At 41.5% G+C, this 24,527-nt stretch overlaps 2 protein-coding genes across 4 annotated transcripts in view; one reads left to right on the plus strand and one right to left on the minus strand.

Moving 5' to 3' along the window:
* Pacc1 (proton activated chloride channel 1) overlaps positions 1–1,787 on the plus strand; it is a 28,790-nt gene extending 27,003 nt beyond the window's left edge. For all 3 annotated transcript variants that reach the window (XM_052738018.1, XM_052738017.1, XM_052738016.1), the window contains one exon: positions 432–1,787. In XM_052738018.1, coding sequence (XP_052593978.1) covers positions 432–593 — 162 coding nt within the window. In that variant the 3' untranslated portion in view covers positions 594–1,787. The remainder of the gene's footprint in view (positions 1–431) is intronic.
* An 841-nt stretch (positions 1,788–2,628) lies between these two features.
* The window catches only part of Ppp2r5a (protein phosphatase 2 regulatory subunit B'alpha), a 49,062-nt gene continuing 27,163 nt past the window's right edge, over positions 2,629–24,527 (minus strand). Inside the window, exons 3-13 of the mRNA XM_052738015.1 lie at positions 21,291–21,392; positions 13,937–14,029; positions 10,563–10,693; positions 9,510–9,569; positions 8,456–8,564; positions 7,706–7,759; positions 5,869–5,919; positions 5,556–5,675; positions 5,345–5,472; positions 4,712–4,813; positions 2,629–3,664 (exon numbers count right to left, since the gene is read on the minus strand). Coding sequence (XP_052593975.1) covers positions 3,532–3,664; positions 4,712–4,813; positions 5,345–5,472; positions 5,556–5,675; positions 5,869–5,919; positions 7,706–7,759; positions 8,456–8,564; positions 9,510–9,569; positions 10,563–10,693; positions 13,937–14,029; positions 21,291–21,392 — 1,083 coding nt within the window. The 3' untranslated portion in view covers positions 2,629–3,531. The remainder of the gene's footprint in view (positions 3,665–4,711; positions 4,814–5,344; positions 5,473–5,555; positions 5,676–5,868; positions 5,920–7,705; positions 7,760–8,455; positions 8,565–9,509; positions 9,570–10,562; positions 10,694–13,936; positions 14,030–21,290; positions 21,393–24,527) is intronic.

Raw genomic sequence — 24,527 nt, forward strand, 5'->3', positions numbered from 1 at the left:
AACTTCAGCGAAAGAAAGGCTTCTGGCTGAATGGCTGGACAAAGTGCTGAGCTGGAAGGATTATAAAGTCCAGATAGGACAACATCCCAGCAGGGGAAGGAAGGCGCAGAGGCCGAGTGGCAGAGTCCACATGACGAGTGTGGGGGCCCCATCTGGAAACCGGAGACTGAAATGAGAAGACTTTAGGGGAATCTGAGTCACTGGTAGGACTAAGGCACCAAGTTAAAGCTCAGCACGAATGTCTTACAGTATCGAGGAGGAGTGTCCTCTGAGTTACTTTATTATGTGGCGGGGCTCATGGCTCCCCCTGACCAGCTGTGGGCATTAAGTCTGAGTGAGCGGAGGCACGTGGTGCTGGTGACTCCAAAATCTAAAACACAGAGAGTCAGGGTCGATGCAAACCAACAACCCCATTTTTCTCTGTTCCACAGATCATCACGGCCAATCCCTGGAACACCATTGCACTCCTCTGCGGGGCTTTCCTTGCCTTATTTAAAGCAGCAGAGTTTGCCAAACTAAGCGTGAAGTGGATGATCAAAATCAGGAAACGATACCTAAAAAGAAGAGGCCAGGCAACAAACCACATAAGCTGAAGCCGCCAAGACACTCCAAACCGACGGAAGCCTTATTCTCCCGCTGACAAACCGAGCCACCAGCAATCCTGTACTCACTTGAAGGGACCTTGCAGGGAAGGACAGTCTTTCAAACTGGATGGTCAAACCTGGCCCAGGAGGCTGTTCGAGCCCACAGGCAAACATCCAATGACTAGCCTGAAACTTATTTAAGTACTTAAATTATTAACAGACATTTTACAGAGCTGTCTAGTGCCTTGGAGGGGGTTTGTGGAAGGCAGCTTCTTCCTATTTGTTCATTAAATAGTTAAGCTCCCTCTTTACCTTAGTTTTTTTTTTTTTTTTTAAAGTGGACAGATATGCCCTGTATACAAAATTCCTCATGACTTTTACACATCTACTATTGTTACTTAACAACTTGTCAGAGTCTAGATGAGACTTTTTTTTAAATGTAGCCCTGGTGGAACTCATTGTTTAGACCAGGCCTGCCTCTGCCTTCCCATTGCTGAGAATAAAAGCCAGTACCACAGTGCCTGGTCTTACATGAGACTTTAAAGGCTACTAGAAACTAGTGATGACATTTGTGATGGGCTGTGTTGACGGAGGTGTGAGCTCAGTAGTCACTGCTGGAAGCACTTGCACAGATGTATATAGTAGGCGCCTACTTAGTGTACCTTGATTTTATTAACAGGTAAATAAAGTTGGGCTAGTACAAAAGGAGTGAGTGTGAATACCCAGTAAACCAACAGGTGTCAGTACTGGACGTGTTCACACTGTGACCACCAACCCAAACGGCACCACAGCGGCTCTGCCTCAAGGTGTGTAATACTGGACGTGTTCACACTGTGACCACCAACCCAAACGGCACCACGGCGGCTCTGACCCGAGCTATGTCACCACTGCTTCCAGGGAAGGTAAGCTGGACGTACCACACTATGAATAAGCTGCTTAGTAGGTCACTGTGTCCTAAAGAAACACCCAAAATGGTGGCCTTTAAGGCTTTGACAAATAGCACTTATATAAACCCAAGCCCTGTCTTTTCCAAATTGTGTGTCCAGAGGGAATATGGTAACATTCAAAGAATTCACAATTAGGCCTTGGGGAATCTGAAGGGAACTGCTCACATGTATAAGTTAGGCATTTCTGTCTCCAAATTTAGCAGCAAGAAACTGTTTTGGCTGAATCTCTAGAAATAAACTTGTATAATGAAATATCCCCTGCTACCTTTCTGTTTCATAGATGTACATGAATTTAGATTTTAGACAAATTATTTTTTTTTTTTTTGTAAAATACCATTACAGTATGTAATGCCGAGCATAAACACATCAACAACATTAAAAATAAGTGAAAGGCTCCAGGTCTATCTAGGGGCAAGAGTGCAGCCCTGGTGGTAGGGTGTGTGCTTAGCATGGTTACAAAACTCTAAGTGGCGTATCACTTTAATAATTAAATATCTAATGAAATCTGCCTCAGCGAACACTAGAGCTTTCCTGTATTGTGAAAAGTTAAGCTATTATATTTGCTTTAGATAATTAGGAAGTATTTTTGCCTACTGATTGAGTAGAAACCAAACTCCCACTTTCTGGAAAGGCAGCCTGTGTTTTATGGTTGTCCCAGCTGTGAGCAGCACAGGGCCTTAAGGGAGCAGCTTGTGTGAATGGATGACAGAGTGGCCCTGGAAAGTCCACTGCTTGATAATGTGACAAAAATTACAAGCCACTGTACTTCAAGGAAGGTTTTTCCAGGGTCATGGAGGCTGTCCAGGTTGCTTTCACAGCCTTTCACAGAACGGCTGCTGTTGTAGATTATGAGACTCACCCCCTCCCCAGCCTGTTTTAATTAAAACTAGCTTTAATGATAAACCTGTCCTAGAACACAGAGGGACATGAAGCTTGGGATTTTATTTTATAAAAGATTCTTTAAATGGTTACATTTCAATAAATGGCCAGATTATAAATCCATGGACCACAAGCATCCTAATTTTAATTAGAACACATCCACAAGTTGTGATTTTCTGTAAATATCTCCCAGATATAAAAGATGACATAAGGCAAAATACAAACATAGACTTTATTAAATGCTGCTCAATCCCCAGTGAAGATCTTTCATTATAAAACAGGTTTCCATACAACAGCAAGGCAAGAGGTTGGAATGGTACTGATAACAACATGTGAGAAATACCTGACCAGGTAAGAACATACAAGGCTTCTACATAGTCAATGCATTTCCTTTAAATAAAGCCAGGCAGTGACAGCTAGCAGTCTGCATCACACCGTGGGACTCAGAGCCTCCACCCTGCAGGCAGGCCTGGGGTCGGGCAGTCGAGGACTGGGAAGGCCCTGCCTCCAGCCTTGGAGAGGAATGAAGGAGAGGTGAGCCTAAGGTCCACCCGCTGATGCTACTTTGTTACACTCTGGGGTGCTGCTGCTGAAGGGGTATTTGGGAGCAGTCAGAATTTTGGTTTACTTTCCCCAGCTTTAATACTTTGTGCTTCAGAAGCCTGGAACTGCAAGGTGTCACAGAACCCAGAGAATGGCAGTGTCTTCAAAGATGTGGGCCTTTATCCCACCCTCTCCCTAGAAGGGAATGACAGCACCTCAGTTCATCTGACGGAGCTCTTTCCTCAGATGTGACGAGGGCTGCAGCACTATGAAAGCACAGAAGACAACCCGCTCTGTGTGCAGCACAATCACAAGTTCAAGTCGTGATTCTCCCCACTCCCACAACCACCTCACTCCTAACGTGATGACGGTGACAGTCGATGATTAGGCAAAGGTTACAATAGACTGTGGCCATGATACAGCACAGGGCTATGTTTAGTCCAGATTTCTTTCACTTACACTTGCCAGGAAAAACTGGCCTCCTAATTATATTATACTGATGAGGTTTGCTTTGAAGTTTTTATATATTCCAAAAAAGTGTACAAAACTGCCCACCCAGCAGAGGTGGGAGCTGATCTTTATTTGGCACTTGTACTGCCGAGAATACTGTGCATGTTATAAGCACTGTTCTGTTTTTCTAGAGCCTTCTTTAGCTTCAACTCTTCTAATTTTTTCCATAATTCTTCACGTTCCAATTCTTTCTTTTTCTCTCTGAGGAGAAACCAACAGTTTTAATCAGAAGCTCAAGGAAGTCACTCACTGGCAGCTCACGGTGTGGAATACCTCATTTCTGTCGCCCTCCCAAGTGGTTGTAGGCTTATGTGACCACACATGGATTAGCTTACCACAGTCACTAGAGTGGCCCTAGGTCAGCGATGCAGGAGCCCCACCTTTGCTCCTACCCACCCATCAGTTCATGTTCAGTTTGGGTACAGGCCATAAACATGGAAACATGGGCTTTTATTTCTACAGCTCATTTTAAAGAATCTGGTGACAGTCACGTGACCAATTTACAGTTCCCTACTCACCTCTTTCTGCCTGTTGCTTTCTGGGCTCAGACTGTGTTCCTATCTGAACTTTGTGGGATTTTGTTTGACAGAGGGTCTCAACTATATAGTCCTATCCTTAGAGTCAGAGATCTGACTGCCTATACCTTCCCCAGTCCCACTATGCCCTGGTGAACTATTAAGCTATTAAGAGAAGAATGCATTCAGTAAATTATTGGAGGGCTGGATCTTTTCTATGTAAACAAAACAGTGTGTGGCAGGCAGCCTTGAGGATGGAGTAGTCACTGCCCACCTTATGAGGAAATAGTCACTAAGGCATGTTCCTGAAGGTGGATATGGATTCATTCATCCCCTAAAATACAGCACAAGGAACACCAGATAACTGTCATCCTAAGCCAGGGCCCTGACAGTATGCTGACCTCAATACCACCTGCTGGTAATCCACAGCACTGCAACTGTCAGGGAAGCCAGTGTGGACAAACGGTTTGTGTAAAATACAGTCAGTGTACATGGGTAGTAGCTTAAGGTTCAGCATGAGACCAACAGAAGACCACAATCTAACCATCAGAGGAAGAGAGTCATGTCACCCTTAACAAATTTATAAAAATACCAGGATTACTTTTCTGGGCAACGGCTTTAGTGCTCAGAGGCTTTCAAATTATAATGGCTAAAGTATTCACCACAGATCCAACCAATAAGAGATAGACCTTTCTGAACTGAGTAACACTGAATTATAAAGTGTATCAAGTACCTCTGTCTCTCGGCTTTGTAGGAACTAGTAAGATCATCGAAAAGCTTGCCGTTCATCTCCATTAGGGTTTTCAGCACATTGTACACAAGTGCGACAATGGTCCTGAAGGAAAGAAGCCAGTTCAGGGTTAGAGGCCAGCAGCCGGGAAACACAGCACTTTCATCTCTGAATTGGGCTGGTGTCCGCTGAACACATAATTATCTTTAGATGATGTAACTCTGGTTACACAAGCCAAAGGTGCATGTATGATCTGATTCCAAAGCTTACACCCTTCCTATGTTATGCTGAGATTTAACATAGCTAAGAATATTCTGGTTCTCTTCATGTGTGTCTCGTCTGAAACCCTGGGTAGCAAGATGAAAATGTCACAGATGTTAGAATGTATAGTCTTGAGCTCTTAGCTTGGGAGGCCAGGTGCAGCTCAGCCACATGATGTTCCCGAAAGTGTACTGGACCACGCTTTGGTGAGACCATTTGCTAAGGAACATTCACATACAACTCTAATATCTAAAACTGTGATGTTAGGTAACCTGCAGTAGAGGTTTCAAATGGTTTAAAAAAAAAAGTAATACATGATTTCAAGGCCAGCCAGGGCTGTTTATATGTTAAAAAAAAAAAAAAAAAAAAACTTACTGATTCCAGTGTTCTTTGGAAATTTTATACAAACTGGCAAACATAATTGGCAGAATTTTATCAATATTCTCTTCAATCAAACTAAGAATATATTCATTATTCCAGAAGTACAGTGCTCTTTCTGCAACCTACAAAAGATAATGAGAAACATCAAAATTCACAGGGGAAAAGGATGGAACAAATCAGTGTCACCCAGGAAGGAAGCTGATACCTGAAAATGAGAACTGGAGACACACTTGGATATCTGCTTAAAAAGGGGCTCTTCAATCTTTTTGAATTGTGTTGGTTCAATGACATCTAAGATTTCTTCAATTTCTCCTAAAAACATCACCTAGGTTAAAAAACAAGTGTTAAAAATTTTACAACAGATGACACTAATTTAGAAGCTGTGGAGACAGGCACACCTGCACACGAGGAAGTGGGCACAGTTCAGAGCTGTGCTAACTCCCCGCTCCCCACATGCTGGAGCAGGTCAAGACTGCAAAGTCTGACTGCAATGCACTGTATTTTTTACTAAAACCTACCTCTTTCTGACTGCATGTTTTTGGCCAAAATTTCAGCAGTCCTCTGATCACCTACAAGAAACAACGGAATTTAGAATGAACTGAACAGTCGGGTGTGGTGATGCATGTCTGTAATCCTACTCAGGGGTACAGGGCCTGGAATACACCATAGCCTATCTGACCCCCACTAACTAATGTCAGGATAGTTACTCATTCCGAAATAAAGCATTCAGCACTCAGTACATGAAAACTCCTACTCAGCTTTGCACTTGGGCTGGTTCAACAAATACGTACTGAGGGCCTGGGACATGATACTGGACAGAGGTGAGCAGATGGAGTCTCTGGTTTTCATGGAACCTACTTACATTCTAATGGAAGAATATCAACGTAAGTGACCAATTATAACACAAGAAAATGAAATACAACCTGACTGGGTGAAGGAGGTTATTTTACAAGAAGGTTTTTTTTTGTTGTTGTTTTGTTTTTTAAAAGACTGTATACCAGAGTCAAGAATGACCTTGGATTTCTGATCTTCTGTGTCTGCCTTCCTCTATGAGGCTTATGAGGGCCCTGTGCATGCTAGGCCAGCACTCAATAAACTGAGCTCAAGCCTCAGCTCTTCACAGGAAAGAACAGATAATTTCCCATTATCTAAACTTTATAAAGTACACATTTTAAAAGCCAGGGTTCCCAAGTTATTTCTTTTTTTTTTTTTTTAAGATTTATTTATTATGTATACAGTGTTCTGCCTACATGTATGCTTACAGGTCAGAAGAGGACACCAGATCTCGTTACGGATGGTTGAGCCACCATGTGGGTGCTGGGAATTGAACTCAGGACCTTTGGAAGAGCAGCCAGTGCTCTTAACTGCTGAGCCATCTCTCCAGCCCCAAGTTATTTCTTGATTGACAAAATCAAGGTACAATAAAATATTAGGAGACCGTATATTTCAACAAACGTTAAAGAAATTTTGCTCATCCAGTAGTGCACTAATACAAAAACTAGAACTGCCAGAATGGTTCAACTCAATAGGTTAAAAAGAAAAGCAGAATACATGACCTTGAAAACTCTCCTTAACCTTTACTCACACCACATTAAGTTACAGTCATTGTGTGCCAGGTGGGAGCCATCAAGAGTTGACAGTTCACCGCATTAGAGAGCTTATGCTTCGTACCACAGTGCTCTGAATTCCGATTTATCTTTGAACTTGGTTTTCAGCTGTGATACTGTAACTACTATTCAGGTGAAAGATAAATACCATGCATATAAATTTTTAAGCACCCCTAGGGTTAGCCTAATATAGTTGAATTTAATCCTTCAGTATTTGTATTTAAAGTGCTTAGAAAGCATTCTATCATTCTATCACTCATTTTACTAATGTTGCAATGGTGTGTATGGTCAGTTGGGTGAGCTCAAAATCCAGCATTTAGGAGGCTGAGGCAGGAGCAGCATAGCGAGCTAGAGGCCAGTCTAGGATATACACAGCATGTTCCAGATCAGCCAGTGCTGAAGGTTACACTTCATTATGCTTCTGGTGCCTTCCATCCTCACCCTAACTCAGTCACCTTTCTTGATAATTATCTTTTCACTCTCTCCCGAATTTTCATCTTATGGGCAGATATACTCTAAGACTGTAATCCAAACTGCTAAAGGCGAGGAAACCGTCTTTTTGTGTCTGTCTTCTGAACATAAACTCAAGGGGATGGCTCTGGTGTTCCGTGTGTTTGCACTGTGGTCTCTGGATCTCCATTGCTCATGAGCATGCTCCCGTCCCCGCCCCCCGGGAGCTGCTCCCGCTGGGTGACAGCGGCTGCACAGGCACTCGTCAGACAGGCGCAGGAGGGAACCCGACACTTACAGGCTCTGTCAGGGTTGTGTCTTTCTCCAGGAACTGCACCACACAGTACGCCAGCTAAAGGGCAAAGACAAGTGGAGGAGACGTCAGTCAAGTAACATTTAGGGATACGAGATAGTTTCCCATTTACACAAAATGTCACTTCAGTTTTCAGTTGCAGTATGGGATGAATATATTCATAACTGTGTAACTTTTAATCCTTAAAGTAAGTTCTAAGTTCGGCAGATTGTTAGCTCTAGACTTGGTTAACTTTAAAATACCCATTTAGACTTCCAGCGACTATCTGTGAATATGAAATATGCAGATTATTATCCTCTAAGGCAGTGGTTCTCAACATGTGGGTCGTGACCCCTTCGGGGGTTACATTATGATTCATAATAGTAGCAAAATTAGTTATAAAGTAGCAACAAAAATAATGGTAAGGTTAGGGGTCACCACAACACGAGGAACTAACTGTATTAAAGGGTCACAGTGTCAGGAAGGTTGAGAACCCCTTTCTAATAGGTCGTTAGGGTTTGATGTGTAAGATTCACTCAGGGTCACGTAGCTAAGTAGCTTAGCTTAGGTCCTGGACCTGAATATAAGTAACTTCTATGTCTAACTTACAACTGTACTAGTAGTACAGAAACAAACTCATATAAAAATGTGCCAAAGCAAATTCCTTAACAGACATAAAACTAGCATCTTATTATCTCTCAAACCTTTGCCTTTATGTTAAATATTCATTTCATTTGCAGTTTTTCTGAAACTTACCTGAGCATGAAACAAAGCCAATCCTTTTGCAGTATGCATAGGAATAAGAACCTTCATTAGAAATTGCTTATGTTCTGCTTTCAGTGGCAATGCAAAGCCATTGATGATGCTGGAGGGAAGAAAAGGCAGGGGAAGGGTTAAGTAGACACTTTGATTCCAGAGTTACACTGTCTGTGCACACAAGGAAGAGCATCTGCTTCAGGGCTGGAGCTGTAAGGCAGACTGGGCGGGCTCTGCTCTGCAGGGCTGTGTGTGATCTGTCCTGGAGCTGTAAGGCAGACTGGGCTGGCTCTGCTCTGCAGGGCAGTGTGTGATCTGTCCTGGAGCTGTAAGGCAGACTGGGCTGGCTCTGCTCTGCAGGGCTGTGTGTGATCTGTCCTGGAGCTGTAAGGCAGACTGGGCGGGCTCTGCTCTGCAGGGCAGTGTGTGATCTGTCCTGGAGCTGTAAGGCAGACTGCTGGGCTCTGCTCCTGCAGGGCTGTGTGATCTGTCCTCTACACTGTCACTTCAGCTCTGCGTTGCTACATTTACTTTTCCTCCCAAAGCAACAGGAGTCTGTCTCAGTGCTGTTAGAATTTCTAACAGGTTCTGGGGTAAGTGGGGAGTTTCTCCCACATTTTTGAATAATCTGAGTTAATGTAATTCTATCATGACTTCTGTGTAGTGAACAAAAAGGAAATGTGTATATAAAACCAAAGACTAAAGAACAGCTAGATTAGGAACGGCCTGTCAACATTTGGGTAAGAACTCCTGTAGTGAATGTTTGATAAAATGACAACTCCTATCTCTTACCAGCTGGAGCCTAAAACATTTGTGGCATATACACCACAGCTCCAAAGGGAGAAGACTGTGTAGACCTTATACACAACAGTATTTTATACACCAAGGCCCTAAACCCATCTTAGGCTCTGTTGTTGGGGGCTGAACCCAGGGCCTCTAGCATTGTGTTCTAAACTCTAAAAATATAGGGACTCATTTTTTTCAACTCCAGCTGTTTGGTACATAAAACATTCATTCAGTACTTAATTCTTAAAATACAACAACCCCCACCTACCTTCCTAATATTTCAAGGAGTTCAGCCACACCATTGAAATGTTCTGTTTCATATATAAACCTGAATTTGAAATAAAGATAGATATAATAAAATGTAAACATCAGAAAACAGGCTAGACGGTGAAGAAACCAAGCCAGGGCTGCAGTGACAGGTTTTCTTTGAACTGTTTAGCCTAAGGCATTTTGTTCACCTCTCCCCCGCCTCTCTCTCTCTCTTTGGAGACAGGGTCTCATGCATCCCAAACTGTCTTCAAGCTTGCTATGTAGCCAATCTTGACCTTTTGAGCTGTTTGCTCAAGTCACATAAAATTTGCCACTTGAGAATAACAGTCTCATTTCTGGATTATTCTATTTTACTTAATATGTAAGGAAGAGGGAGAGATTGCTCAAAGCAGCCTTTTCAAAGAAGGAAACCACTACTCACAAGATCCAAGGAAAAGGGGTCCTCTGTTTCAGCTGCTCAGAACTTTTCTAGAGTGTAAATGACATAGGCTATCTATCCACTGCCTTTAAAGCAGATGGCAGCGGGAAGTGGGGTGACACAGGGCTGCAGTAGATGAGGGATGGAGCACTGACCTAAGACTCTCGGGGGGCTGTCACCACTCACGTCCAGTTCCAGCCTAATTCCTTGTTTTCAATTAACAGAGACAAGGAAAATAAACCTGAAACACAGGTATTAATGTGAAGCAAATGTTTCACAAGTATTTAGATCATAGTCCCATATGGATTTTAATTAGCTTTGTCAGAAAAAAATCGAAAGAAAGCACTTTTACAGGTATTGGCTTCATAATGATTGCTTCAGAAAATTAAAAAGCTCCACGAAAGTTTTTCAGCAAATTCTCCTTTCATCTATCACTGTCCTCACTCCCACTGCTGACCTAGAGGAGGAGGTCCCACACGTCTCAAACGTGAAGCTGCCACAAGTGAGACCACGAAATGGGTAGGAATGACGGAGATCCCATCAGCTAGGTCAGGCTTCAGATTACAATTAGCCTAAAGGAGCTTGGTTAAAGGAAAGGCATGAGGGGAAGAGTGCTCTAAACACTGAATTTACCTGAGGAAAATGTTGTTAATTTGCTTTCTGATGAACGCTCTCAGCCCAAGAAACTTCCCATAAATCCGATGCAGAACGGTCTTCAGGAAGTCGCGTTCTCGAGGATCTTCACTATCAAAAAGCTCCAGGAGCTTTAAAAAAAATCTGACAAATTACTTTAAAAAAATAATCGAGCTAAAACCACTCTTTTTTCTAATTTTGATTGTAAGACTGCTTATGAAATCTTTAACCTTTTTCCTAAATATTCTGCCTTATCAGATTTTATCTTTGCTAAGTAAATGAAATTGAGGAAAGCATGAATATTTTTACTAAACTCATCTCTATACATCCTTTGTGTCATTTTAAAGACTTTTTTAACCTTGCCAGTGACTTTAAAATTCTTTCCTAACATAATTTTTAAGTGTTATAATTTGAGAGACATTTAGTGTTTTTTGATAGTAAATTAAAAACTTGGTTTTTGAATCAGGGACTCATTATGTGGCCAGGATGGCCTTGAACTTGCAATCTTCCTGCCTCTACCTTCCAAGAACAGGTAATTGGAGGCCAGCCTGATCTATACAGTGAGTTCCAAAGCCACATGGTGAGACTATCTCAAAGATCAAGCCCATATGCAAATATATATAGTCTACCAAATTGCATGGAACCTTATAGTTTCTGCAACCATGGTAGTTGCAGAAAAGGTGACAAGCTCTGGGCCTCACCAGATGCTCTGACTCCATTTTGTCTTCAATTATGTGTAGATTTCAAACCCAAGTAGAATTTCTGAGGTAGTCGTAAGTCACACTCACGTGCCCTAAACAAATGACTTGCACTCATTTTTGGCTAGGTTATGGTACTGCATGAGGCTACAGCCAAAAATACCTATGGAACAGAAGCACTGATCCAAATCATTATAGTTAAAAATGGCTAAACTTCTCATTGTAACCTTAAATTCACGTTTCTGATGTTGGTTTACTTGAAAGATTATTTTGTTCTAAGGGGAAAATACTAAGCTTAAAAGTACTTGTTAGCTAAACATATTTTGAAATATTATGACTAAATAAACCTAATTAGAAATACGATATTCTTTTTTTTTTTTTTTTTTTTTTTGGTTTTTCGAGACAGGGTTTCTCTGTGTAGCTTTGCGCCTCTCCTGGAACTCACTTGGTAGCCCAGGCTGGCCTCGAACTCACAGAGATCCGCCTGGCTCTGCCTCCCGAGTGCTGGGACTAAAGGCGTGCGCCACCACCGCCCGGCTTGAAATATGATATTCTTATCAAGAAACTTTTAAGAGTAATTCAATCAAGGTCAGAGAATCTAGTTCAGCAGTTCTCAACATGTAGGTTGTGGCCCCTTGAGGTCTCATATCAGATATACTGCATACTAGATATTTACATTATGAGCCATAACAGTAGCAACATTACAGTTATGAAGCAGCAATGAAATAATTTCATGGCTGGGAGTCAGCACAACATGAGAAACTGTATTACACCGTCACAGCATTAGGGAGGTTGAGAACCACTGCTCTTAGTTCAAATCCAGACTCTGCCATTCACTAGCAGTGTGGCACTGGATGTGGGCTCTCTCTTTAAAAGCTTAACATCTGTGACGTATTCAAATAATGGGTTCCATGTCACAAAAAACAAAAACAAAACAATGAATACATCTTAGTTGTCTTTGGAGATTCCCTGATTTGAACATAAATTTAAATTTTGCAGGGTTACCCCCACCCCCAAGTCTGACAAAATCTCTCAAAAGCTGAGAATCCCCATACAGCAGTTTACAGAGCACCCTCTAGTCCCCCGGAAGGCAACTGTAGGCAGTCCGCGGACTGTTGCAATCAGATTATTGCCTTGGCTTCCCAGACAGTTTAGGAGTTTGGGGTAGAAGTAGAAAATGGTTCCTGCCGTACCAGGTTTCCCCTCACACCCCCAGAAAAGCCCAGCATTCTTGTGTATCTAGAGCACCAGGCTGAAGTAGCAAGGTTCCCCTCAACCTGCTGACATCTGAAATAATAGGTCCTGAGTGCATGAGAATCATACAAGATAATAAATGTGCTTCCTCTACAACAGCCCCAAAGACCCCATTTTAATTCGACTGATTTTACTCATGGCTGAAGTGTACAGTGTACTGTTAACGAACATCTAATCTCGTGTAGTTTATGAAAAGCTCTCAAAGGACTAGGCAGGCAGTGTTGTTTACCATTTATGAGCCAGGAACAGTTCTAACTATGTGGAGTCTTTAACATCTGGGCCACCCGACAGTGGTCTGAAAGGTCCTCGTAATGAAGCTTAATTGTGCCCTCAGCATCGAATTCCTAACAAGGTTTATTACATACTGATAATGGCTTTAAAAGAGAAAATGGAGCCAGCAGTGGTGGCGCATGCCTTTAATCTCAGCACTCGTGAGCCAGAGGTAAGCGGATCTCTGTGAGTTCAGGCCAACCTGGGCTACAGAGTGAGTTCTAGGACAGGCACAAAGCTACACACAGAAACCCTGTCTCGAAAAATCAAAAAAGAAAATGGATAGAGAAACATTTGGTTCACTTTACCATTCTGTTTAGGGCCAATTTCAAATGATTAAAAAGAGACTGATAAATTATCTTAAAAACTCTTGGCCGGGCGGTGGTGGCGCACGCCTTTAGTCCCAGCACTCGGGAGGCAGAGCCAGGCGGATCTCTGTGAGTTCGAGGCCAGCCTGGGCTACCAAGTGAGTTCCAGGAAAGGCGCAAAGCTACACAGAGAAACCCTGTCTCGAAAAACCAAAAAAAAAAAAAAAAACTCTTGACAATAAAAACAAATGGACACATTCTTAGAAATTAATTGCATGTAAGTTCTACAAATACAGGTAATACCAGTTTCTAAAAACCAAGAAGTTATTCCATATGCTTAGCTCCCTCCTCTCCTTGACGGTCCCACTTCATTTTACCTGTGGCACTAGGAGAGGAAAGGCAGGTGACTGATGCTGGATGTCCAGAAAGGCACCCAGAGTTCACACTCAGTGATTAAATGGTCACCCCAAACTTTTGAGGAACTGCAGGAAGGGCAGCTTGACTGATTTCACTGGGTGCTCACCCTTGATACAGAACCCTTAACTTCTGAAAGCTACTAAAAAAAAAAGGTGTGGCCTGTGTGGGTCAGAAGACCACGGGATCCTCTGCCCAATCCCCTGGAGCTGGAGTTAACAGGCTTTTGTGAGGGGCCTGATGCTGGTGCCAAGACTCAAACACAGAGCCTCTGGAAAAGCAGGAAGGCTTGACTGGAGTCTTGTGGCCAACCCCTCAAAGTCGCTTTTGTTTGTCAAGGACAATTACTAAATACTTTTAAGTTATGTACATTTTGAATGACTAGTCTTAATAAGCAAGTGCTAAGATCTGAGATCTAAGAGTTCCTTACCTGTTGTACAAACTTCTGATCAATGTACCTCTTTGCAATGCTGGGCTGGAAATCAGGACTCTCCAAGAATCTCAAGAAGAATTCATACACCAACTATGCAAGAAAATACAACAAAAGCAAAATGATGCTTATAAAATAATATTCTGAATTATGTTTCATGTGAAAACACACCTCTTACCAGCTTTGAGTTGGCAACTGTTTCTAAAAAACAAAGTTTTAAAAAACCTTTGTGTTTATAGTTTGGCTTTTGTCCTGATTGGCTTTTTATCAACTTGACACAAGCTACAATTATCGGTGAAAAGGAAGTTAATTGATAAAAAAAATGCCTCCATTGGACTGGGTAGGGAAGTCTGTGGGTTGTGTTCTTGATTAATGATTGATGTAGGGGTCCGGCCCCCTATGGGCAGGTGGTCCTGGAATTTGTAAGAAAGCAAACCAGTCAGCAGTGTTTCTCTGGCTTCTGCCTCAGTTCCCATCTCCAGTCCTGAAGTCTGTCCTTGGTAGACTGTGCCATGAAAGTGTAGGCCAAATAATCCTCTCCTCCCAGACTGCTCTCGATCATGGTGTTCATCACAGTGGCGGTCTCCTTAGCCAGTCTGTGAGGTCTGTGGCTCTGCATCACTCATCAGTCAGAGGGCCCCTAAGGCATCAGGTCACGATCCTTCCCCCAGTGCACTACTAATCTACCTCAATTTCACCCCTAGGGTCCCCTAAACACAACAGGCTCAGAATGAGAGTGGGCAGTGTGTCCATACTAGCTTTAAATATCATGTCTCCTCTAAAACTAGAGCAGAGGATCTGATAAGATGGTTCAGCAGATAATGGTGCTTGCCACCAACTGCTGACCTGAGTACAATTCCCAGTACCCATGGTAGAAAGTGAAAAAAAAAAATAGACTCCCACAGGTTGTTCTCTGACCTACACACACACACACACACACACACACACACACACACACACACACACACACACGTAAAAACAGAGCAGGGAAAGTGAAATTGAAAGCAGTACACCTGAAAGTAACAAACCAAACTGTACAAGCAGGAGCCTGAGAAAGGAAGTCTGTACAGAGTAAATAAAACAGACGTGTGGGCGAATCTGATATCCAGAAGCACTGTGCAACAGCAAAGTGCACCTTAGGACTGCAAGTCAGAAGCATGGCTGGAGTCTTTTTTTTTTTAAATCATAGCTGGGCAGTAGTGGCACACGCCTTTAATCCCAGAATCGGGAGTCAGAGGCAGGAGGATCTCTGTGAGTTAGAGCCCAGGTTATTCTATAGAGTGAGTTCCAGGACAGCCAGGGCTACACAGAGAAATCCTGTCTCAAAAAACAAAACAAACAAAAATACTGACAGCTACAAAGGCAAGAGACTGGCCTCAAGATATACCTTTAATTATAAACACAATTAAACAATACGTCAGTTTAGCAACCTAGAAATACAAGAGAATTAGATCTCCAAGAAAAAGGCCACTTAGGAAACATTTGGGGTCTAAGGAGATGGCTCAATGGGTAAATCTCTTGCCCACAAGTATGAGGACTAGAATTTGGATCCTATATGAAAAGCTGGACAGGGTCTAGACGGCTCAGCACTTAAGAGCACTTGCTACTCTTCAAAGGACCAAAGCTCGATTCCCAGAACCTACATTAGACAGCTTATAACTGCCTGTTAACTCCAGCTTCAGGGGATCTGATGCCCTTTTCTGGCCTCTTTAGGCACCTGCACTCATGTGTACATTACACATACACACCTTTAAGAAAAAAAAGATAAACAGATGTCGTGGCCCACCTGTAATTCCAGCATTTGGGAGGCAGAAGCAGGTGAGTCTCTGTGAGTTCAAAGTCAGCCTGGTCTACATAGTGAATTCCAGGTCAACCAGGGCTCCAAGAAAAAGAAAAAAAAAAGTTTAAATGCACTTTTACCCATCTAGGTACAGGGAACAATGTTTATTTGGTTGAGAGAGAGTTACCTAATTTTTAATTTTAATTGTACACTAAGAACATAATAAAAAGGCAGTCAGTGGTGGTGCATACCTTTAATCTCAGGACTTGGGAGGCAGAGACAGGTGGGTCTCTATGAGTTTGAGGGCAGCCTGATCTACAGAGAGAGTTCCAGGACAGCCAGGGCTACACAGAGAAACCCTGTCTCATAAAACCAACAAAGAACATAATAATAAAAAAGAATTTTGCTCTGGAGCACAAACATGCTAAAACATATAAGCCTGGAATGCTCTGAAAAGTTAAACTGTGGAGCTCTGCTGACAGCACAACTTATTTGGAGCCTATTGTCATGCTGGGCACTGGGTGGACTACATATAGTGTGAGCAAGAACAAGCACCGTGCAGCTCACAAAGCTCATCCAACTAGCCAGGGAAGTGACGTGAACAAAAAAGCAAGAGGAATACGCACAAGTGACACGGCACAGACTGACAGACTCTGACAGACAGCTCTGTTGGTGGCAGATAAAGTCAGCAAGAAAGCTGTGGAGAGGGACATGCAACTTGAGCTTGCATTCACTCTGACCTGGAGAACACAGGAAGAGGGCTTTTATAGAAGTGCCAATGTGTGTGCTGAGAGGGAGATGATGCAAAAAAAGGGTTGGTGGCGTGGAATCAGCCTCAGCTCTTATGCAGATCCCACACCACCCACTTTCTTAAGCACTCCATCAAATAACTTTTCAGAGAAACAGCATATCCCTTGGGAGACGTACATGACATCAAGCCCCAGTTTTCTAAACCAATATATTGTTGACACTGTGCTGTTAATAAATTGTATATGGTTTCTTCCTTTCTTAATCGTACTATTATTTTATGTGTGTGGGTGTTTTGCCTGCATGTCTGTATGCACCACGTGTATGCAGTGCCCCAGGAGGACAGGAGAGGGCATCACATCTCCCTGAACTGGAGTTGTCAGTTGTGATGTTGGTGCTGGGACTCACACCTGGATCCTCTGTAAGAGCAGCCAGTGTCAACTTTTAACTACTGAGCCATCTTTCCAGACCCCTGCTTTCTTAAATTATTTTCATCTATAGGTATACAACTTCTGTTAACAGGAAAGTGATGTAAATGAAATTTAAATGATTTACTCCATGAAAGAATTCACGAGGATGAGTATCTATAAATTATACCATGTAGTTCACATTACACGTTTAGAACATTGCCTGGGCACAGTGAGCAGTAACAGAAGCTCAGTTCTCTATGACTCCTCCTTACTTCTGGATATTGGAGAAAGCAAGACAGAGATTCTGCAAAACACTGAGCTGTTTAATTATGGCCAACCTATGCTTTCCCTCTGCTCTTTCATCCATAGAACAAAATCGCAGACATTAACCAACATGCCAAACTAGCGGAGACAAGCCCATGAGGCTCAACACTACACAAAGCACTATAGGCAACTAAGTAAAGCCGGGGATGGGAGAGGTGGTCCTCCCCAGGGAAGGGCACACCAATTGGTTGTCCAGCACAAATGGTCAGCCCTGAAAACATACATTCAAGTAGTATATGTACTTGATAACATTTGATGAAAAAAGCCATCAATCTGAAGGCGAGTGGGGAGGGGTAGTATATGGGAGATGTGGAGGGAGGAAAGGGAAGGGAGAAATGTTGTAATTAAAATACAATCTCAAAACTAAACAACAACCAAAACCATGCTGGGCATGGTAGGCAGCACACATTTGTATCCCAGCTACTGAGGAAGCTGAGGCAAGAGATCACCTGAGCCCAAGAGTTCAAAAACCAGCTTGGGCAACACAACAAGCCTCCCCTGCCACATACAGTGATCAGCAAAGATCATTACCAGTACCTACTGACAACTGTGGTGGTATTGTGCCCCAAAATATTGTGCACCCTAATAAATTTATCTGGGGTCAGAGAACAGAACAGCCACTAGATACAGAGGCTAGAAAATGGTGGCACTCACACCTTTAATTCTAGCCTTCTGGAGGCAGAGATCCATCCGGATCTCTGTGAGTTCAAGGCCACACTGGAAACAGCCAGGCATGGTGATACATGCCTTTAATCCCAAGAAGTGAGCCTTTAATCCCAGGGAGTGATGGCACATAGCAAAAAGGTACATAAGGCGTGAAGACTAGGAACCAGAAGCATTTGGCTGGTTAAGCTTTCAGGCTTTTGAGCAGCAGTTCAGCTGAGATTCATTCTGGATGAGGACTCAGGCTTCCAGTCTGAGGAAACAGGATCAGCTGAGGAATTGGCAAGGTGAGGTAGCTGTGGCTTGTTCTGCTTCTCTGATCTTCCAGCATTCTCCCCAATAACTGGCCTCAGGTTTGATTTTATTAATAAGACTCTTTAAGATTTACGTTACAGACAACTAAAAATGTCACAAATGAATCTCTGAAGCTTGTATAAAAGCACAACAGGAACCTTCCATCAAGCACCTTTTTTCAGCATGGTAACTTTCTATGCTCTCACTTATCAGAGCAGATGCACCAGGCATGGTGACTCACGCCTTTAATCCCAGCACTCTGAGTTCGAGGCCAGCGTAGCCTACAGATCAAGTTCCAGGGCAGTCAGAGCTACACAGAGAAACCATGTCTCGAAAAAAAAAAAAAAAAAAAAGGAAAAACAAAAACAAACAAACCAAAAACTCAAGATGCTTAAATATGTAACTACAACATGCTGGAAACATATAGTCACTTCAGAAAGCCCCAAAACATTCAATCACCAAATTTAAATGCTATACCACATTTTAGTAACTCGAGAGTTTAAAATTTTAGACATACAGACCATAATGAACAAAAATCGCTTGTATGCTTGTACAATCTGAGTATGTCTTGTATAAGAATCTATCTTTTAAAGTGTGTGTGTGCGTGTGTGGAATGCTCAGAGGACAACTTATGGAAGCTGGTTCTCTTTTCCCCACAAAGGTTATGGGACGGAACCAGGCTTGACGGCGTGAGCTTTTATCTGCTGAGCATCCTCACTTGTCACAGAAATAGGATCTTACAGCAATTACTGTCTTCTAAAATGTTAAGAACCATTTTCTCTCAGGGAATTTAAATGGAACCTCAAATTATACCAGTGAAAAATGGAAAACACATTGTTTACTTGGCTGAATTTCTTGTGTTAATTTCTATGAGTAAAAAATATCCTGATGGAAAAATCTGTCTTTGCTTTTAAAATTTCAAAAACTAAGTCTTTCCCAAAGACTATCCAACTACACATAATAAAAAAGCATAACACTGGCTAATGAGAATTTCATGCTTTAAAAACCTCCCATTACTAAAAATAGTACTACTAATTTTATACCAAGTATGGCAGAAAATTTCAGATGAACTTGTGCTCAATTCTATTAAAAAAATAATTTAGGGGCCAGCATGGGGTGCATACCTTTAATCTCAGAACTTGGGAGGCAGAAGCAGTCAGATCTCTGTGAGTTCCAGGCTAGCCGGAATTACATCACAGAGCGAAACCTACCTCAAAACACAAAACAAAACAACAGCAGACCCAGCACCTCCAACTAAATGCTATTTTAAGAGACACACTTTACAGTAAAGAAACAAAGAGGTGAAAACAAGGAGGATGAGAGCGTAAGTCATGTAACAGTAGCTAAAAGCTGGACTGGTTGTACAAATATCGGACAACCTAACTTCAAAATAAAGACAAAGGACATTTCATAAACTTATATGCACCTATCAACCAGGTCCCAAAACTCAGAAATGCCAAGACAATTCAACATCTGGAAACTCAATACCTTTCTTTCAATGAACAGAACAGACTTGACATTATAAAGCAGCTAGGCCCAGCAGCACACAGGCCCTTGACAAGCACAAGTACATATAATGTTCTCCAGGACATACTGTATATTGCCATCAACTCTGTTAAGAACTAAAATCATATAATGCATATTCTCTAAACAATGCAATAAAATCATGCGGGAAATAAAATATTTTTAGATGAATTAAAAAAAACATCTTATCTTATGGGAAGTAAATGTTCAAACAAAACTTATATATGAATGTTATTAATAGGTCTAGTTGTAACAGCCTGTGGTAGTTTGTAATTGGCCCCCATAATCTCAGGGAGTGGCACTATTAAGAGGTGTGACTTTGATGGAGTAGGTATGGCCTTGTTGGAGGAAGTGTGTCACTGTGGGGACAGGCTCTGAGGTCTCTTTTGCTCAAGCTTCCCTCAGTGTGACAATGAGTCCACTTTCTGCTGCCTGCAAGATACAGAACTCTCAGCTACCTCTCTAGCACCATGTCTGCCTGCATGCCGCCATATCCCACCATGATGATAATGGACTGAACCTCTGAAACTGTGAGCTGCCACCTCAGTTAAATGTTTTCCTTCATAAGAGTTGCCATGGTCATGGTGTCTCTATACAGCAATAGAAATTCTATCTAAGACACAGCCAAAAGGGTAAAAAGACCTTTAACATCAAATAACTGACAAACGGATTAAAAAAAAAAAACAGTATACATCCATAAAATAAAATATTATTCAGCCATAAGAAGTAGTGACTTATGGACAATATGGATGAACCTTGAAAATACTATGTTAAGTAAAAGAACCTAGACATGAAAAGCCACACATTATGATTCTGTGTATATGAAATATCCAACTAGGTAAGTATATCTACAGAAAGAAAACAGAATTTTTTTTTTTAATGTCTGTTTTGAGCAATGGGAAATAGAGAGCTGACTACTAATGATAACATTGTGTCCATGTGTGTTGAGGAAAGTTCTGGAACCCAACAGTGACAGCACTGGCACAATACTTTGAATAAACTTAAAATATCACTAAGTAACATTTTATCTTAACATAGATGTATTTTATCACAATAAAAAACATTACTTTTAGCTAGGCATGCTGGCATGCCTTTAATCCTAGCCCTCAGCAGGTGGATCTCTGTGAGTTCCAGGCCAGCCTGGTCTACCAAGTGAGTTCCCCTATAGTCTGGGCTACACAGAGAGGCTGTCACAAAACATTACTTTTAGAAAACCAAATAATGTTAAGAAAATGTATTCAGAATAAATTATTTAGTTTTTTTTAAATTAACCTTTTTTTGTGTGTATGGGTGGGAGGGTTCATATCACACCTTGCGTCTCAAGGTTAGAGGACAACTTGCAGGAATTCATTCTCTCATTCCACCATGTGGGTTCCCGACTGAATCCAGTCATCATGCTTCACAGCATGTGCCCTCACCCACTGCAACATCTCGGTGGCCCAAAAATTTTTTTTGGAGACAGGTTCTTACTTGACCGCATGATCGTCCTGCCTCAGCCTCCCAAGGTCTGTGACAACATGTACAGTTTAAAAGTCAAATATTTTAAATAAACCCCCAGAATCAGCAGACTATTGAAATGTAAACATTATTAACACAAACTTATAGTCCATACCTGTATGTGAGGCCAAGAGGCCTCAAGTGTGGGCTCGTCCTCCTCTGGATCAAAATCTGGATTATCACTTGGAGGAAGTGTACGGAAGATGTTAGCACTGATCTGAAATGAAATTAAGTTTGTATTCATGTTCTTTGCTATATAACTGAGCTTAATAGTGAAAAATTAAAACATTCTAACACCATTTTTTTACAGAAAAAAATGTACAACTATAAGTTTAGCTCATATCTATAAATCTCTTCAGGACATAAAAAAGGGAGGTGCTTCTCTCTTCTCTGTGGATTACTAACTCCCTTGGACCCCAGTAACTGATGATTACATATTACCTCCAAACACTTCCATTACCAGATGCTCTTTCCAAATTTTGCTCAAAATGAAAGAGGCCCAGGGAAGAGAAGAGAGGGGAAGTAAAAGTCACCAACTTCATCCACCTTTAATTCCATCATTCTACAGCTCCTCCCATATTCTATCCCAGCATGTTCTGGACCTATAACAAGAACACCCTCCTTGTTATTACAGTTATAAAACTTCAAGGATGGTTTAACTCTCTGTATTTTAATACAAGTTAACTTTCCAACTATTCTTATAAAGTGGCATCCAGGACAGTCAAATACCTGTCAGCACCATTACCATAACCCCAAGTAAAAGCCAGGAGGTAACTATCTAGAACTTCACAAAGTTACAACTCAAAATTATTTTTTGGTTTATTTATTTATTGCAGACAGGGTTTCTCTGTGTAGCCCTGGCTGTCCTGAAACTTGCTCTGTAGACCAGGCTGGCCTCAAACTCAGAGCTCCACCGGCCTCTGCCTCCTGAGTGCTGGGATTAAAGGTGTGTGCCACCATGCCCAGTTCTCAAAACAAAATTTAAAGGTAAAACCAGTAATAGTCTGATGGGCATCAACTTTACAAATAGCAGGAAGTCTCATGATTGTAACCAGTAAAACTAAAAGTTACCCTTGCGGCCACCAATAAAATAACCCACAACAAATACTCAGAAGCATGTTAAAGGACTAGGTTTATCAGATGGCCCAATTTTACCTAGAAACTAGCACCATAACTTAAACCACAAAAACAATGAAATGTATACATCTTTTCACTTGAGTAAAGAGATTAAATCCCAGGATAATATGTAGAAAATTATAGAATAGTCTGACTCAAATATTTGAGTATTTTTAGTATCTATCCACTTCATAAAATAGGGTATCTTCCACTGGAATTTCAAAATTCCTCAATAAAAACGACTGGACATCAGTTAACAGAAGGAAATAGATTTGCTCTTGAATTTTAATAATAAAATAAAAGTAAATATAGGAAGTTCAGCCAGGCATGGTGGTGTATACCTTTAATCCCAGGACTCAGGAGGCAGAGGCAGGCAGATCTCTGAGTTCAAGGCCAGCCTGGTCTACAGAGTGAGTTCTAGGACAGTAAGGACTGTTATACAGAGAAACCCTGTCTCGAAAAACAAACCAACCAACCAACCAACCAACCAACCAACCAACTAAATAAATAAAAACAGAAAGTTCATCAATATTTAATACTTATATTCCTTGTTATAGAATATTATTTTTAGGTGTGTTACTTTGTTTATGTTGCATTTGTTTAACTCTGTGAAACTGTGTTACTTTGTCTGTCTAAAACACCTGATGGTCTAATAAAGAGCTGAACGGCCAATAGTGAGGCAGGAGAAAGGATGCGTTGGAGTGGCAGGCAGAAAGAATAAATAGAAGGAGGAAAAGAGGGACTGAGGAGTAAGAGAGGAAGGAGCAGGAACAAGGAGAAGAGGACGTCAGGGGCCAGCCACTCAGCTACACAGCCAGCCACAGAGTAAATGTGAAAGTAAGATTTACAGAAGCAGGAGAAAGATAAAAGCCCAGAGGCAAAAGGTAGACTGGATAAGAGTTAAGAAAAGCTGGCTAGCAACAAGCCAAGCTAAGGCTGGGCATTTGTAAGTAAAAATAAGCCTCCTGCGTGATTTATTTGGGAGCCTGGTGGTCCTCCCCACCCCCCTCTCACCCCTACCCCTGCAAAAGAGCAAAACCAAATAACAACAATTCCCCTTTACTATCTGTGGGAGTTTAGGAAGCTAGTTTTATTCTGGTTAATATTCTCTCTATAGCCAATCTTAAAAACAAACAAACAAACAAACAAAAAACCACTAAAGCATTAATTTCTGTTCTTAAAAATACAACACAAGTTCCTAAGTTCCTTTGACAGGTCTTTGATTGTGATTAAAAAGAAACTCTACTAGTTTATTAGGGCCAAATCTGTCTTTCCTACTATCCATTTTATTCTCCTAGAACATGTATTAGGTTGTTTGTTCTTCTGTCCGGATGTAGTTTAAACTATGTTCTCAGTGACTCTAACCACTCCCACAAGTTCTGTATTTCATTAGTATAGACGAAAGGGCAGTTAAAATGCTGAACCAATTTCTACTGCTGAAGGAGGAGGTTAAACTACTAATAGCATCATCCTAAAAAAAAAACCTTACTGCAATAAAAATGGCAACAATTCATTTTTTTCACATCAGAGATTCTACAATTTACCTACTCATGCTGAGCAGTCCTTGCCTAAAATGCTTGGAGCAGGAGGTGCCCTGAATTTTGGCTTACTCATCTATATATACCTATAATGAGGTATCCTGAGCTCTAAGCATGAAGTTGATTTGTTTCAATACTGTCTTACACACAACCTAAAGGCAATTATAGTCAATATTTTTATCCCACTTGTTTGAACTTCAATCCATAAAGTCAGGTGTAGAATTTTCCACTTAGGGAATGATGTTAGTGCTTTAGATTTCTGGGTTCCACATTAAGGAGGCTTGATAAGATGCCTATTTAACTCCTTAAAGGTTGTGAGCTATAATTAAAATTAAAATGTTATAATCTACGAATATATGAAAATGTCCTATACAGACTTTCTTTTAAACCTGACTCCCTTAACCACTGCTTACATGTGTCTTTCACATGTCTTCTTTACCCCCTTTAAAATTCCCAGTGACTACTTGCTCAGATATCATCTGTCATCTGGATAAATGAGTTTACTTTTTTTTTTAAGGATTTTAGTTTTAGTCACATGTATGTGTTCATGTGCAGATGTGTGCACCTCAGTGCAGCTGCCAGAGGCCAGAGGCACCCTCCTATAGCTGGAGCTACACACAGGCAGTTATGAGCTGCAGATAACTCTAGTAGTTCTATACAAGAACTGTACACTTGAACCTACATCTTTCTCCTAAGTT

This window comes from Peromyscus californicus, unplaced genomic scaffold, assembly GCF_007827085.1.
Source record: "Peromyscus californicus insignis strain IS unplaced genomic scaffold, ASM782708v3 Scaffold_14__1_contigs__length_90479793_seg_2, whole genome shotgun sequence".
NCBI classification, from domain to species: domain Eukaryota; kingdom Metazoa; phylum Chordata; class Mammalia; order Rodentia; family Cricetidae; genus Peromyscus; species Peromyscus californicus.